This window comes from Actinia tenebrosa, unplaced genomic scaffold (genome assembly GCF_029948245.1).
Source record: "Actinia tenebrosa isolate PJP-AT-01 unplaced genomic scaffold, QUT_ActTen_1.0 PGA_scaffold10__47_contigs__length_13832649, whole genome shotgun sequence".
Lineage (NCBI taxonomy): Eukaryota > Metazoa > Cnidaria > Anthozoa > Actiniaria > Actiniidae > Actinia > Actinia tenebrosa.
Window position 1 is genome coordinate 4,886,106 of NW_028292570.1, and position 14,990 is coordinate 4,901,095.

At 37.7% G+C, this 14,990-nt stretch overlaps 2 protein-coding genes across 2 annotated transcripts in view; one reads left to right on the forward strand and one right to left on the reverse strand.

Moving 5' to 3' along the window:
* Positions 1-120: 120 nt before the first annotated feature.
* LOC116287747 (uncharacterized) lies at positions 121-7,118 on the reverse strand. The gene is made up of 5 exons (XM_031694429.2): positions 6,966-7,118; positions 4,363-4,621; positions 3,658-3,814; positions 3,054-3,184; positions 121-1,056 (listed from the first exon to the last, which is right to left on the reverse strand). The coding sequence occupies exons 2-5, from the start codon at positions 4,612-4,614 to the stop codon at positions 844-846; spliced, it is 753 nt and encodes a 250-aa protein (XP_031550289.1). The 5' UTR covers positions 4,615-4,621; positions 6,966-7,118; the 3' UTR covers positions 121-843.
* Positions 7,119-8,437: 1,319 nt separating this feature from the next.
* The window catches only part of LOC116288190 (uncharacterized), a 34,499-nt gene continuing 27,946 nt past the window's right edge, over positions 8,438-14,990 (forward strand). The window contains exon 1 of the mRNA XM_089026594.1: positions 8,438-8,573. The gene's annotated coding sequence lies outside the window, so the exon portion shown is untranslated. The remainder of the gene's footprint in view (positions 8,574-14,990) is intronic.

Here is a 14,990-nt window from a genome sequence, read left to right on the forward strand (position 1 = left end):
ATAAGTTTTTTCTTTCGTTCATTCTTTCCTTCTTTCAAAAATAAACTCGCTATTTTTAAAAGGGCTTAAAAGGGCTTTAGAACAAGCAAAACCTCAATCAAAAAGGAGAGTCAAAAATGATACTTTTAAACAATAAGCTTTATTTCAAACACTATTAGGTACCAAAACCGATTTTATTGATCAATGATGTTATAACCATTACATGAAAGCAATGCAAATAATAAAATGATAAAAAATCAAAGTTATATTGTCGTTCGCGTGGGATCCCTGTGATCTTAGCCTTTTTTGGGTTTCCTTTGTCAGGTTTCTAAGGTAGATTAAAGATGGCGGCAAAGTGTTCACTTCGCTGTAATATCTGCAAGTTTCGATTCATATTTTCGACACTTTAAAGCTTCAAATGGCGGTATAATAACCCAGCAGAAATCTATGTTCACTTCTGAATAAGGTAAGAAAAATGTGGATATAGAGTTATGCCACACGAACAACAAGATTTTATTTCCCATATAGTGGTACGCAAACACACAAACCCTCTATTTGCTAGTCTACTGTCGGACTATGGACTGTTATTGCGAAATTACGAAACTTATGAAGAGGTAGCCTATATAAGATTTGACTACGGTTGGGACTAGTAAAATCAACTACTGAATATTGTATGTTTTCTGGACGGGGTTTCCTGACAACTGATTAGGACGAAATAACATTACAATTTTATACTCACAACTGGCAAAAGCCTGAAATTTAACTGACAAAAAGCCTGCACTTGAACTGACAACTAATGAATATTAAGTAAAATTTAAACTGACTACTGACATCAGCCAATCACATGCCACATCCAGATCCTCCTCAAATGATTTGGTTACAAATAAAAAGTGTAGTAGGATTTGGGAATTCTCGCAACCCTCCTTTAGCCATTATCATCTTCCCATTCTCGTCTGATGCAAGATAGAGATCATTCTCGCCATTGACTGATAAACAGCGGAACCGAGTAAAGGCGTAGAAGTACTCAGGTTCAAACTTGGTATCTGGCGTATTAGGCGGTGAGGAAGCATCCACCTCCTAAAAACCAATCCATGTAAAGACAATTAAAAAGAATAAGAATTTGAAATCCGGTTTAAGTGGGGGGGGGGGGAGGTTATAGTGTTTTTTTGTTGTGGAATGGATGTGTGCCGGCCAATAGGGCACGAACATCCTGCACTATCTAAGATAAGAATGTTTAAAAAAATACACTGTCAAAACAAAACACTGTAATTATACAGTCAATATCATTAACGTTGTCCACCGAAAAAAGACATTTAGACATTTACACTTACACATTTAGACTAAAAGAAATATCACGTGTTTCCGCGAACGCTGTGGCATAAAACAAACGCTGAAATACCATTCTCCATCTTAAATCCTCACTAAATGGTCAGGGCATTCTGGATTTTCGATTATCGAGTTGAATTTTACATTTAAATTAGTTCAGGCTGACGCACGCGAGGCAAATAATACATACAAAATTTTAGTCTAAATGTCTAAATGTCTAAGTGTGTAAATGTGTAAAATGTGTAAATGTGTAAATGTCTTTTTTCGGTGGACAACGTTAATGACATTGACAGTATCTCTATTTAAGGACCTCTAAGAGCTATGGCGAAATCAATTCTATAACCCCCTGTATTAGACAAGCAACTAGATAAGTCAACAGTCCTCCTAGTATCATGTCTTCTGCAGTTGGTCTGAAATATATAGTGACTTAGAAATGACATACTGCAAAATTTATCAACATTATATCTTTCTTTTCGTGGCCAACTTTAAAGTGCATTTCAGTAGTCACACCGTTGAATAGCTAGACCCGGGGGGGGGGGGGGGGTACTCCTCTATATTTGCTATACGGGTATGTGCCGCCCTATAGGGTATGGTTTTTGGGCTTTTGGGTCTGGGGTAGGGTATCATTTTTTGACATTTTGTCTGGGATAGGGTATCATTTTTGTCTGGGATAGGGTTACGATTTGGTCGTTTTAGCCTGGGATAGGGTTAACGATTTGGTCGTTTTTGTCTGGCGAATAGACTACGCTTTCTGACGGCACAAAAACAATAAAAACGTTAATAAATATTGATTGCAATCTATTGAATAGCCGTCTTTTCCGTCTTTTAGTCTGGGATAGGGTGTACAATTCTTAATTTTAGTCTAGGGTAGGGTATGTAAAATCAAAATTCTTAGGTCTGGGATAGGGTCAGGGTTTTGAGGTCCTGGCGGCACACCCCTACCCAAGTTGATGTGGTAGTACCCCCCCCCCCCCCCCCACCCACCCCCTGGGAGCTAGATAACTTTTTCTAACTCAGATAACTAATTAGTTGACGTCAGCCGAAGTAGTAAATAACTTATTTAATTTAGATGATGACGTCAACTATTTAATAGTTTGACTGAATGCACTCCATTCTTTTTCATTCGTTAGCCTGGAGAAGCAATATTTCAAAATTTCTTCACGCCACGAGCTATACGAGCATTTGTATGTACACCAATATGGTGGATAGTAACGGTTGTCAACTTTGTCAAGTGGGTTAAAACCGAGAATTTACGGGCTTTTAACTACCAAACCGCCGAGCTTGCCTTATTTGGTAAAACCAGCCAGCTTCGCATGAACTGATGCCGTTCGGTTTGATCTGTTAATTACAAAATAATTGGGATACTACGCACGCTATGATTGCGTCAAAAACCATGTTTGATGAGAGTATTAAAACACGGTATCGTCATTTTAGCGCGCGCGAGTATTGCAACTGTCAGATTTTAATCTATCGCGCGCGCTCATTGGTCAGTTTGAACAAGACGGCAGGTAGGGAGAATTTACTTTGCTTTTTTTCGATCTTTTCGCGCGTTTGTTATTTTATAAAACAATTCAAAAACAGTTTTCTGTGTTTGATACTCTGATCAAAACACTTGGGATGTTAGGAGAACACTCGAGAAGCTGGAAACCACTCCACTACGCGTCGTGGTTTCCTACGCTCCTCTCGCGTTCTCCCAACATCCCCCGTTTTTGATCTGTCAAGTCTCCAATCGCGGTATAAATGCTGACCTGTACGATAACATCCTGGTTTTCACTTTGTCCAGTGATGACGTAACATTTTGAAGAGGTATCGGGAACTTGTAGCTCAAGACGATATAGTTTATAAGTTGGATCACTGACATCTTTTGCTTTGATGTTAACTGTTAATTCATGCAAATGAAACAAAGTTACAAACGCTTTCAGTTAAAACATAGTATTTCGATTCCGTTGTGACCGAACTCCTGACCATGGTTATTTCAGTTAGTTTGTTCTGAATTAAGTTTTTTATTACTTTACTCAAACTAGTCTGCACATGTTAGTGTTAAATAAATTATTGTCATTGTCATTGTCCTCTTTTTTTAGTGAGTATCCTCCCTCCCTTTCCCTCCGTCCTGTCCCCTACCCCGTTACCCCCCCCCCCCCCCCCCCTCCTCACCACCCCTGGATCCGTTCCTAACGCTTTTGTAAAAATCTACTCAGTGCACTACTATAATACAGTACTCCTCCCTCCCTTCCTCACCCCTTCCTTCCGTCCCCTATCCCCCCGCCGCCCACTTATACTCGCCCCTGGATCCTCCCCTGACGCTTACGTAAAATTCTACTCAGTGATTCTGCACTTTAATACAATACTTACGGAGAATTACTTCATCCGATGCCACACTTCCATCACTTTTCATTATCGTATCGTCTCGCTTCATAAGTGAACCGTTGGTTCTGCTGACTAGTGACCAAATACGGTAGGTTGTGTTACGTTTGATTCTGTGAGGGGGAATTCTAGTACCTGAAGATGTCTGTTGAAATGGAACTTATAATTAGAGAACTGAAAAAATCAACAGGGTGCTGAATGGTTTCGGCAGATGGCCAAGAAACTAATCAACTAAAACACTAGACATCAACGAACCAACCAAAAAACAAATGCATACAGTCAACCAATTATAAGCCAACCGATGCAACCAACCAACCTGAACTAACCAGCCCTACGACCGACCAACCCACCGACCGACCAAGAAACCAGTCAACCGACCGACCGACCCAACGAATAGACCTCTTCGGCTCTGACGTAATTTTTCCCCATTTCAGACCACATGTCATTCCCTAGAGTATCATTTCTTTGTTTAAGGTTTGCGCTCGGTTGCAAGTGAGAAGACACCTGAAAATGGATACAACTCAAACAAAGAATTTTATGTTCTGAAATGGGAAAACATTACCCCAAGCCGAAGAGGTAAATTGAAACAAATGTTCTTGGAATATATGATATATGAAATAAATTGCGCTAAATAGTGCATGTCACGTGTAAACAATTATCGAGTCTAAAAACAATGATTCAAAGCTGACAAACCCCGCTGGAAGATAGGTCCAGAACCCTTATCTTGTCTCCATCGCATATTTTCTCGTCTGCAGTCATGTCAACCCACTCCTGATAGCGAGAGTCAAATCTCTGGAAAAGAAGCTTAGATGGCAGGACATCATGGGGAATGACGTCATCAAATATCTTCATGAATTCTTTTTTCAAGGCCTCCAATGTGCCTTCACTTAAAGTCAGTTTTCGACTGTTACATTCAAACTTAACCAAAACTTCAATTGCAGACATTTTTTTTCTGAAATAAAAAAAAACATAAACGAAAATCGACAGTGATGTTGTTGCAATTAATGATGACTAAATTTATAGTAATATGAAGGTGCATTATGATGATGATGATTATGGCGAGTAATGGTGGTGGTGATGGTGGTGGTGGTGATTATGGCGAGTGATGATGATGGTGATGATGACGATGAATATGGCAGTGATAATGATAGTGATGGTGATGATGATGATGATGATTATGGCGAGTGATGGTGGTGGTGATGATGATGACGATGAAGATGGCGGTGATGATGATGGTGATGGTGACGATGATGGTGATCAAGAAAAATTGCAAAACTGGGGCATTTCAATTAAAAGTAATTAATTAATTAAAATCAAAATTTTCCTCTTGCCATTACCACGGTAAAAGTTAAATTTGCAAATTTATACCGATATATATATATATAAGACCCAAGTAGTAAAATAGAACATGCTATTCATATAAGATAGAGCGATTTTCTTATATCAGTTGGAAACGCACATAGTCTGATTCCATATATAAGTCGTATAGTCTTGCGCTCTTTCGAGGGGCTGACTTATGGATTCAGCCTATAGAAACGTACTGTCAAAGCCTTTGTTACAGCACGCCGGACACGATATGACATGCTCTATTAAACCTGGAAATAACTTTCCATTGTCTTCCAGCGATTCCGGCATCCAATTACAATGCCGTATCTTGTCCACCCACTCATGCAAAAACCACTCTAAAGAATGCGAAACAGATAAACATCACACCCAAAGCACGTGGAACGAACTACTTCCCATACAAACAGGAAAGACAGAACCATCTAGCTTCAGCATTTTAGGCATCATGTATCTTTTTTTATCTTTTGACATTTTTAAAGTGTGAAGTCATATATCTCAGCGGAAGTAATATTTTTGAGGTGGGACAAGCGCGATTATATTTAGATATTAATATATATTAGACTAATACACACTTTTAGCAGACCCTTATTCTCTTCTCTTCTTTGGTGTCTATTTAGCCACGCATTATAGACTAGAGTGAAGCCATTTAACCATTAAAATAAAATAAAAAAATTAATAGATGTGCAACAGATGTTAGACTAAATCACACACATCAGCAGACCCTATTTCCATTGTCTTCTTTTGTGTCTATATTTGATTATTACACGTTGACTAGTATTTTTTATTTCACTGGTTAAATGCCTTCACTCTACTACTCAACATGTAACACTACAATATGAAAACAAGAGAAAACAATGTCATTAGTGTCTATTAATATAATTAATGTGTATTAGTCCAATATCTATAATCTTTTTAGTGACTTAGCTCTATTATATTCATAATGTCTGTTCCCTCGCACGACTGACCGCTAGCAGTAGACTGACTGACAACCTTCAAATGAAGCTCAGAAAATAAGAAAGGTTATGAAACCAAAACACATGATGAAACCAAAATTACCTACTTTTATACGATACGCTGGAGCTCAGCTGGTGTCTTCTTAGTTTTATTTTAACATGCTGGTTGTCAGTGTACATTGTCGCGCGCTGTTGGTGGCATGGGCGCTTTTTTTGCTTCACTCTCGCTACTTTGCTTCCAAACATTTCGATACCGAACTATATTCTATATTCTTGTACTGATAGTTATCCAATAGTAACTTAATGCAATATTCAAATTAGAGCGAAGTATTTAACCCGTGAAATATATATAAAAAAAACTTACTAGTCAACGTGTAATAGTCAAATATACACAAGAGAAAAGAATGGAATTCTGGTCTTGATATGAGATTAATACACATTAGAAAACTCATTAATCATTCATGAAGAAAACACAATAGGTGATTTTAAATCGGATAAAGATTCGTCTTCATTTGCTATAAACTTTAACTTGGATTTTCTCTATCAAACTTGGTTCATTTCGTAAAAAAATCGGTACACAATGAGAACAAACATCATAAGTTTTCTAAGCCGTTTAATAATCTCGCAGATCGTGTTTTATCGGGTCTAAAACCACTCGGCTGCGCCTCGTGTTTTATACCCGATAAAACACTCCTGCTCGTTTATTAAACATTACTTAGTAGACTAGCTGAATTCAATTGTTTTCTATCGTGTCTATTTGACTATCACACGTTGACTATCATTTTTTATTTCACGGGTTAGATGCCTTCACTCTAATGTGTATTAGTCTATTATCTATTCCACGGGTTTAATGATACACTATCAAAATGTTTACACTGTACGTTTTCAGTATAAGTGTCTAACACAGCTGCTGACAATATTAGGCCCGATATGTTAGGCCCTGAGTCAGTAAGTCGGGCAAAAGATATTAAAAAATCAGCTTTGTTAATATAGACTTACCTCGAAGGCGAGGAAAAAAGACCAGGCGAGTGAACGTACCTACTACCACGCAATATGGGTTAAGTACCGAAAAACATATCTACAATTCATTATATTTGAGTGGCACCCGAACTTCCGCACAACAGGAAGCCCAAGCCAGGTACCTGTGAGACAGTGACAACTGACGTTACATTAAAGGTGACTATATTTGGGGGAAAAGACAAAAAGACTCTAAATCGAAGTCTTGATTTGACATGTGAGAAAAAATGAAATGCTAAATTCCAATTCGATCTATTTGATCTCGACCGAACTTTAAGGGAGAGGTTAGTCCACAGGTAGCCCAAGCTTGGTTTCTGTGGTGTCATATTATAAGGAAAAGTATGGGGATTCTTCAAAAATTTCAATAAAATTATTGAAACGTGAAATAAAGCCTCGAAATTTTACCTGATCACTTGAAAAATAGCACTTTTTTCGCTTTGTGTGGTTATTTTTTGAATTTTTCCCCCACCAGTAAGAAATAAGAAAAAAAATTTCTTAAAACGGGCCGAACACACACACAAAGCGAAAGAAGTGCTATTTCGCAATGATCAGGTAAAATTTCGAGGCTTTGTTTCACGTTTCAATGATTTCATTGAAATTTTGAAGAATCCCCATACATTTCCTTATAACATGACACCACAGAAACCAAGCTTGGGCTACCTGTGATTAGTCGGCGACAGACCGTATCGCCCCATGTAAGGAAATCCGGAATCCAGAATCCACGAAATTTTAGGCTTTGGAATCCGAAATCCAGCACTCTGGAATCCGGAATCCAGGCCTTGGAATCAGGAATCCAGTTTATAATGGAATCCGGAATCCACCCTTTTGGAACATCCGGAATCCGCTACTTTGAAATTCAAAATATACACTCAAATGCTATCGCCTCGACCTAGACTGAACCGAATGTAGCCCCTCCCCCACTGTGTAATACCTCCACCAAGAATATCTGTCATCAGATACTGATTTAATTGATAGACGATTCTACTTATACTGGCCGGCAAGTATATCAAATATAGCTTTCAGAAAAAGATCTGAAAATTAACGATATGGAATCCGGAATCCGCAATAAAAAAGTCTTGGAATCCGGAATCCAGACCCTTGGAGTCCGTAATCCAGAGTCTCGGAATCCGGAATCCACCATAAGTCCGGATTCCCTTACATGGGGCGAACCGTAGATGATTAGGATCAGCAGACCAGCTTTTCCGCAAACGCCTAAGTGCCCCTCTTTTCCATTGTTTCCATCAAGGAAATGATAAATAAATCATGATGGAAATCGATACAAAATCCATGAGGTTGTTTTTCTTTGAACTGAGGCGACTACGACATTGTAACGGATCGCTCCAAATCTAATCTGGGTCAAAAACTACTTTTTGTGGGCTCCCTGTGAGCTCAATTTCCCGCAATGCACTGCGTGCCTTAGAAGGTCAGCGGTTACTCGTACTAAACTTAGTAAACCAAGTTAACTGAAAATCGAGTCTTAAAAAGAAACGACAAAAATACTTATACCTGCGATCATATTGATCCTAAATAACTCCCAGATGAGGGTAATATCGTGATAAATCAAGAATCTAGAGTCCAGGCTACGTGTAGGTGAGTGATTTGCTGTCATCATTGTTGTTATTCCAAAATGCCGGCCTTAATTTTCAACTATCTTAGATTTGAATATTCCTTAATTTTTAACCCCCTACCAGCTTATTCTAAACAAAAATATATTTTATATACAGGGTGATTATTTTATTTATTAGTTTGAAGCGAACATGAGAATATCTTGGAACTTGAATCTTGAATTTTGAAGTGTCTTTGTCTTCAAAAGCTTAAGTTCAAGCTTTTAAAAGCTCGTATGCCAGATTCAAAAGATAAATATATATAAATTATAAACTTGAAAGACAGAGATCGTCCATTAATTCTGCTTATCATTCAACGATCATTGACGATAGACCTCTGTCAAGTTTATAATTATTGATATACAGCACAGATGATAAAGTTAGTTCAATTATAGTTTTTGAGAATATTTTAGATTATTATCTTGAAGGTAACCAAACAAGCTCAAATCTATGAAGTAATTGCTCTGTAAGATTTATTTTTTAAGTTTTATTGATAAATACTTAGTAGCTGGGTTTCAATCAGCTGATGCATTACTTGAATCTTATTATTTGCTCAAATGGTCGTCAGACAAACCACTATTTGCCAACTAGATCTAGAATTTAAAAATCTGCTGAAAACTCTTTGCAATTTAGCTGATGAACACCTGAGCATCTATGAGATAGGAAATAATGTCAAAGAGAAATTAATTTATTACCATGCAAAGTTCTAAAGCAAAGGTAATCTGAATTATCCAGCTCCCAAAGCCAAAACTGTGTATTGTAAAATATTTCAGTCATTGATTCAAGGAACAATGATGAATTTACATCAAAAAGACCTTTTGTTATATAAGGACAAAACTATTTTGTTTTAAACCCAAAAATAGGAATTATGCAAGTGCTTAAGAGCGACTTTCTGTAATAGTCGACCAAACATCGGCACAAGTCAAAAAATCGATTTCGTTCATATTTTGTTTTTAGATAGCCCTTAGTGTAAAATAAATCGAGGTGTTGTTAGTTTTGAAAAAAAAAATTTTTTTCCCACGAAATTTACGAAAATAGATTTCGCCCAAATGCAGGTGGAAAATGACCGACGAGGTCAAGGAATTTAGTACGAAAATAAGCGCATCCTACAGCTAAACTACTTAACAATTTTTTCGGTTGGTACTTTTTACCGAAGGAATAGGTATTCCTCTTGCTTTTCGTTGTATTTATTCTAGAATATTTGGCGATTTAAGATTCGAAAAAATTTTTCTACCGTGTACACTTTTTCCAAAGTTTAAAAATGCAAATTAAGGCCTTAAAATACTACTTATAAAAACTATGTGCGGAGATACCAAATTATTCAAAACCTACACCCAGAGGATTATCTAATGTATTTCTATCAGATTCAAAAGAAAAATCTCTGGGCAAATCATTTTTAGCTTTCCGTTGAGGTCTTTTTACGATCTCTATTTCGCGATATTTCAACCGTAAACAGCTTGTTGCGTTACCTCCACCGACGTGACTATAATTTTAATTGCAATCATTCCATCGCTAAATTTTGCTAAAACTAGGGGATCAAACCAAGGAAAAGACATCATAGTAATATCCAATACATTTCAATTGCGATATATTGACATATTTTATCACATACTTTTCTAACTCATTCTATTGCGTGACACAAAGCATGCTTTGTTGGTAAAAAGTATATGTGAACTAACCGGCTCCAATCTCACATTATTGTGATTGATATATGCTTTCGCAAGATCTTCAGCGTGACTTTGAAACAGCTGAACTGTCCTCATTTAGATGCAGAACATTTCCAAACATTCAACATATATCAACATCATAAAAATGGTGTGTGTTGCCAACCAGCGAAATTCACTCGTGTAAATAACTTAAATTAGGCTGCATTCATAATGTATGAAAGGGGGGAGGGGGGGGGGGCAGGTGAAATTGAGGGGGGATCGGGAAAATTTTGGTAGGAAAAAGGGGGGATGCACAATTTTTGAAAGAAGCTACAAGCCTTGCTTAGGGGGGATTGCATTTTTTTGCATGACTTTAAGGGGGATGTTGAGAATTATTCTGGATATTTCAAACTTCTAACTGCCCCCCCTCTGCCATACATTATGAACGCAGCCTTATATAACAACAACAACAAAACAAATAAAAATCAATACTTTTATAATATTGCATAAAGATGATTAGGATTAGTAACGCATTTTATTGAATTAATTATATGAACATTTATATATACAGAATATATATGTACGTACGTATGACGTGTATGTGTGGAATATGTGAATATAGATATTATGCGCATACATAAACATACGTATATACTCGTAGAGTGCACGCACTAAAACCGTGAACATTAAATAGTACTAATTAGTACTATTTCATACAGAATCCTTTGTTTTCTATTGTTTAATTATCACTATTTATTGCTAAAAATTAGTATTTGTTTCACGGATTTAGTGTGAGCACTCTAACTTATTTGAAACTAAGTTGATGTGCAACTATGTACAAAACGCCAAATAAATATGTTTGTCTGTCTATAAAAAGTTAATACACTTATTTCAAAAAAGTTAGTCACCCGAAAAGGTATAAAGCTGAGGCCGACAAGGATTATGGGTAGATTCATTTTACACGTTCAACCGCTTGATAACTGTTCATGGACTTGCGAATCTTTTACCGGTTATAGTCTCACCTCTTCTGAGCATCATCGAGCTGCAGTTTGTATTAAAAAAGCTTTGTATGTATATGCTTCCTTGATATGAAAAGTTTCCCATGATTCTCATATCAGTGATCTCAGCTTTCTAGGTTTTTGGTGACTAACTTTATTGAAATAAGTGTATACATTTATCTCTGAAACGATAATTAATATAGATCTTAGACTTGCTGCAGTACTTCTTGGTCGAAGTGGCCGGGAAGTACTCCAGCGAGAGAGATAGATGCCTGGGTTGGTGTGAAAGATTACAACACGATAACACAACAAGGAAAAAGATTTTTAAAAATAACCAATGTCAAACCCTCCTTTGGGGTATTGGTATTTGTTATTGAATATAGGATACTTTTATCAAGTTAGCGTTATTTACCAAATGTCAAAAGTAGTACGAAGGAGGACTAACTACCACAATGTGCGTATTTTCGTCAGAATGCAATTTTCATATATCTTCTTCACTAGAAGCCGAGAAGCAATTTCATCTATACCAGCTTTCTCAAGAGCAGGAACAGGACTTGCCTAGTTGTTCGAGCTTGTCTGATATACCTTCTTGCGTTTGACGGGTAACGACTCGACTGACTTATTTCTGTCTCTTCGATCATAGCTACACGGACCTCCAACTATAGAACTATTAAAAAGAACAAACCACTTCCATGTTTATACAGTGCTTGCTGAACTTTCCCATGGAAAGATGGCACGTGATTTTAATCATTGCGGCAGTCGACTCAGTGTTAGTTTCATGCATTATCAAAACAATGTTTATTGAAGGAAATTGCTATTATTAAATGCTACTGGATTAGTAAAACCGTATTTTGAAAATCCAATGAAAGAGCAGCTAAATAAAATAAAGTTAGTTCACTGATATATTTAGTTTTGAAAGTTATTGTTGTTCGATTTTCATCTGCGTGTTCATTTTACTGACAAAGCATGCTTTGTGTCACGCAATAGAATGAGTTAGAAAAGTATGTGATAAAATATGTCAATATATCGCAATTGAAATGTGTTGGATATTACTATGATGTCTTTTTCTTGGTTTGATCCCCTAGTTTTAGCAAAATTTAGCGATGGAATGATTGCAATTAAAATTATAGTCACGTCGGTGGAGGTAACGCAACAAGCTGTTTACGGTTGAAATATCGCGAAATAGAGATCGTAAAAAGACTTCAACGGAAAGCTAAAAATGATTTGCCCAGAGATTTTTCTTTTGAATCTGATAGAAATACATTAGATAATCCTCTGGGTGTAGGTTTTGAATAATTTGGTATCTCCGCACATAGTTTTTATAAGCAGTATTTTAAGGCCTTAATTTGCATTTTTAAACTTTGGAAAAAGTGTACACGGTAGAAAAATTTTTTCGAATTTCAAATCGCCAAATATTCTAGAATAAATACAACGAAAAGCAAGAGGAATACCTATTCCTTCGGTAAAAAGTACCAACCGAAAAAATTGTTAAGTAGTTTATTTGTAGGATGCGCTTATTTTTGTACTAAATTCCTTGACCTCGTCGGTCATTTTCCACCTGCATTTGGGCGAAATCTATTTTCGTAAATTTCGTGGGAAAAATTTTTTTTTTTTCAAAACTAACAACACCTCGATTTATTTTACACTAAGGGCTATCTAAAAACAAAATATGAGCGAAATCGATTTTTTGACTTGTGCCATGAAAATTCGATTTTGGTCGATCCTTACAGACAGTCGCTCTTAAGAAAGTTTAGGAATTGAAAATGTACTCTTAAATGTGCAAGCACTTTATTTAATAAGAGTCTCAAGATGTAAACATGAAGGTATGCATGCCTTATTAGTAATTTGTCATCAAAATTATACCAGCCTGTAGCTATATAATCATAAAAATATTGATAGATCTTGAATGAAGCAGCAGTAAGGGGGACTCGCGTAGCGCCGGCATTTGAAAAAATGACATATCGAAAAACCCCAGCCCCCCCTGGGGTTTCGGAGGTAGGTTAAAGGCCCTACAGGGGGTCTTGCGCGATCCGGGGGCAGCGCGCGGTGTGTCCTTACTGCTGCTCTGTTGGGTACCGCAAACGGAGGTTAAAATATTTGTCGGATATACGATGCATGAATGTAAAAAGTTCGCCAATGACTTCTGTGTGATTTGCCTAAGATTCAAAGTTAACATACCTAAGCCCAAGGGTTTCTGGTGTTGTGGTAAGAAAATGCAAATAGAAGACAACACGTCAGCACAGTGTTACGAGTGTGGTAAGAATATTCGTAATGCCGTACCAAATGCTACCAAAGAGCAGTATTATGCCAACGGAGGTCGTACGAAAACGCCATATAAGAGAATAAAATACTTTAGAGACTGGATGAGTCATATCCAAGGTTTACATCCGGTATATTTAGACGATGAAGTAAGGAAGAAAATCATAGACCACTTAGAAGAGCCAACCCCGCAAAGTCTACGGAAAACGTTGAAAAAATTAAAGCTAGGGAAATATTACAAAGCTATTCCCTATCTTTTGTCTGAAATTACCGGTAAGTCTATTCCTCATATCCCAGATATGCAAAGGGCCGAGTGGTTATTCTGTCGGCTGGATAAGGATATTCCTTATTATCCTGACGTAATTTACGAAATATTTTACAAAATAGACCCCCAGCACCCGCTGTTAGAATGGATTCCGAGAAGATGAAATGTGCAGCCAAAATCCACCTACGCTCTTTTCAAAACAAATGTCTACTGAGCGAGTTTTCTTTGCAGCTCCTCTTTTGCCTCCTGATAGATCTTTTTGCGAGATTCCTCGGAAAGATCTTTCACGATGGTTTTTTTATTACCCGACTTTAGCTCCCCGTATTTCTTTTCCTCCGCGAGGATCAAAGAGAACTCCGTGTCGTCTATGCGGCGGTCCTGCAGAGCCTTGGAGACTAAGTCGGCGATGGTGTTAGCCTTTGCTTTTGCTAGGGCTATGTGAGTGTCGTGCTTGGATATCTTGCCGGACAATTGCTTTATAATACCTGTCGTAACAGCGGAAACGATGCCGCAGACGGCGCCGACGCTGGCCAAAGGAACGCCAACGACTATTCCAGGGCCGGTGAGTGAGGTAGCAACGCCAGTGCCTGTTAACGCCACGGACATGGAGCCGGAAGTTATTGCGATTTTATGTAGTATGCTTCGGGCTCTAGCATACTTTTTCCTGACCTCTTCGTAGTGTTTCGCTTGCCCTTCCAAGTAAGCCAGTATTAAGTTTGCTTTATTCAGACGAAAGTTCTCGGCATTTAATTCGTTGGGGCCCTCCTTAGGAAGTTCAGGATAAAGTGGAGGTGCTGATGGTATAACATCCATTATATATACTAATGTACGACGCCTTTGGGAATAACGTAGAGGAGCAGCCGCATCACGACAACAGGGATTATGCCAACTGGAGGGCCTTTAGGAAGATGTTTCCACATGCAGACCCCAGTAAGTTTGAAAGAAGACCCGATGGGATTTACTATAACGGCGAAAGAATGTACAGTAATGAGGATTTGAAACCTACGCTGGTGGGGCAAATAGACAATCGGGTGCAGCAATTGACAATTGTACACCCCGTTCATAAACCACCAAAACCCGAGCATAAAGCACCCAATTTTCCTAGAAACTTATTGTTAACCACGGAAGATTACCCATTTTACGATGCCGAAGGTGGTGTAAACAACTTTGAAAAATTGGTAACGCATTTAGAGATTTCAGTGGGTAAGCAATCATTTAACGTAGTAGTAAGGAAT

Excerpts from the sequence above, each read along its gene's own strand:
- LOC116287747 (XM_031694429.2), bottom strand. The coding sequence starts at position 4,614 with ATGTCTGCAATTGAAGTTTTGGTTAAGTTTGAATGTAACAGTCGAAAA. Across the intron at positions 3,815-4,362 it reads TGGACCTATCTTCCAGCGGG|ACATCTTCAGGTACTAGAAT; the intron begins GTTTGTCAGCTT and ends CCATTTCAACAG. Across the intron at positions 1,057-3,053 it reads ACCAGGATGTTATCGTACAG|GAGGTGGATGCTTCCTCACC; the intron begins GTCAGCATTTAT and ends ATTGGTTTTTAG.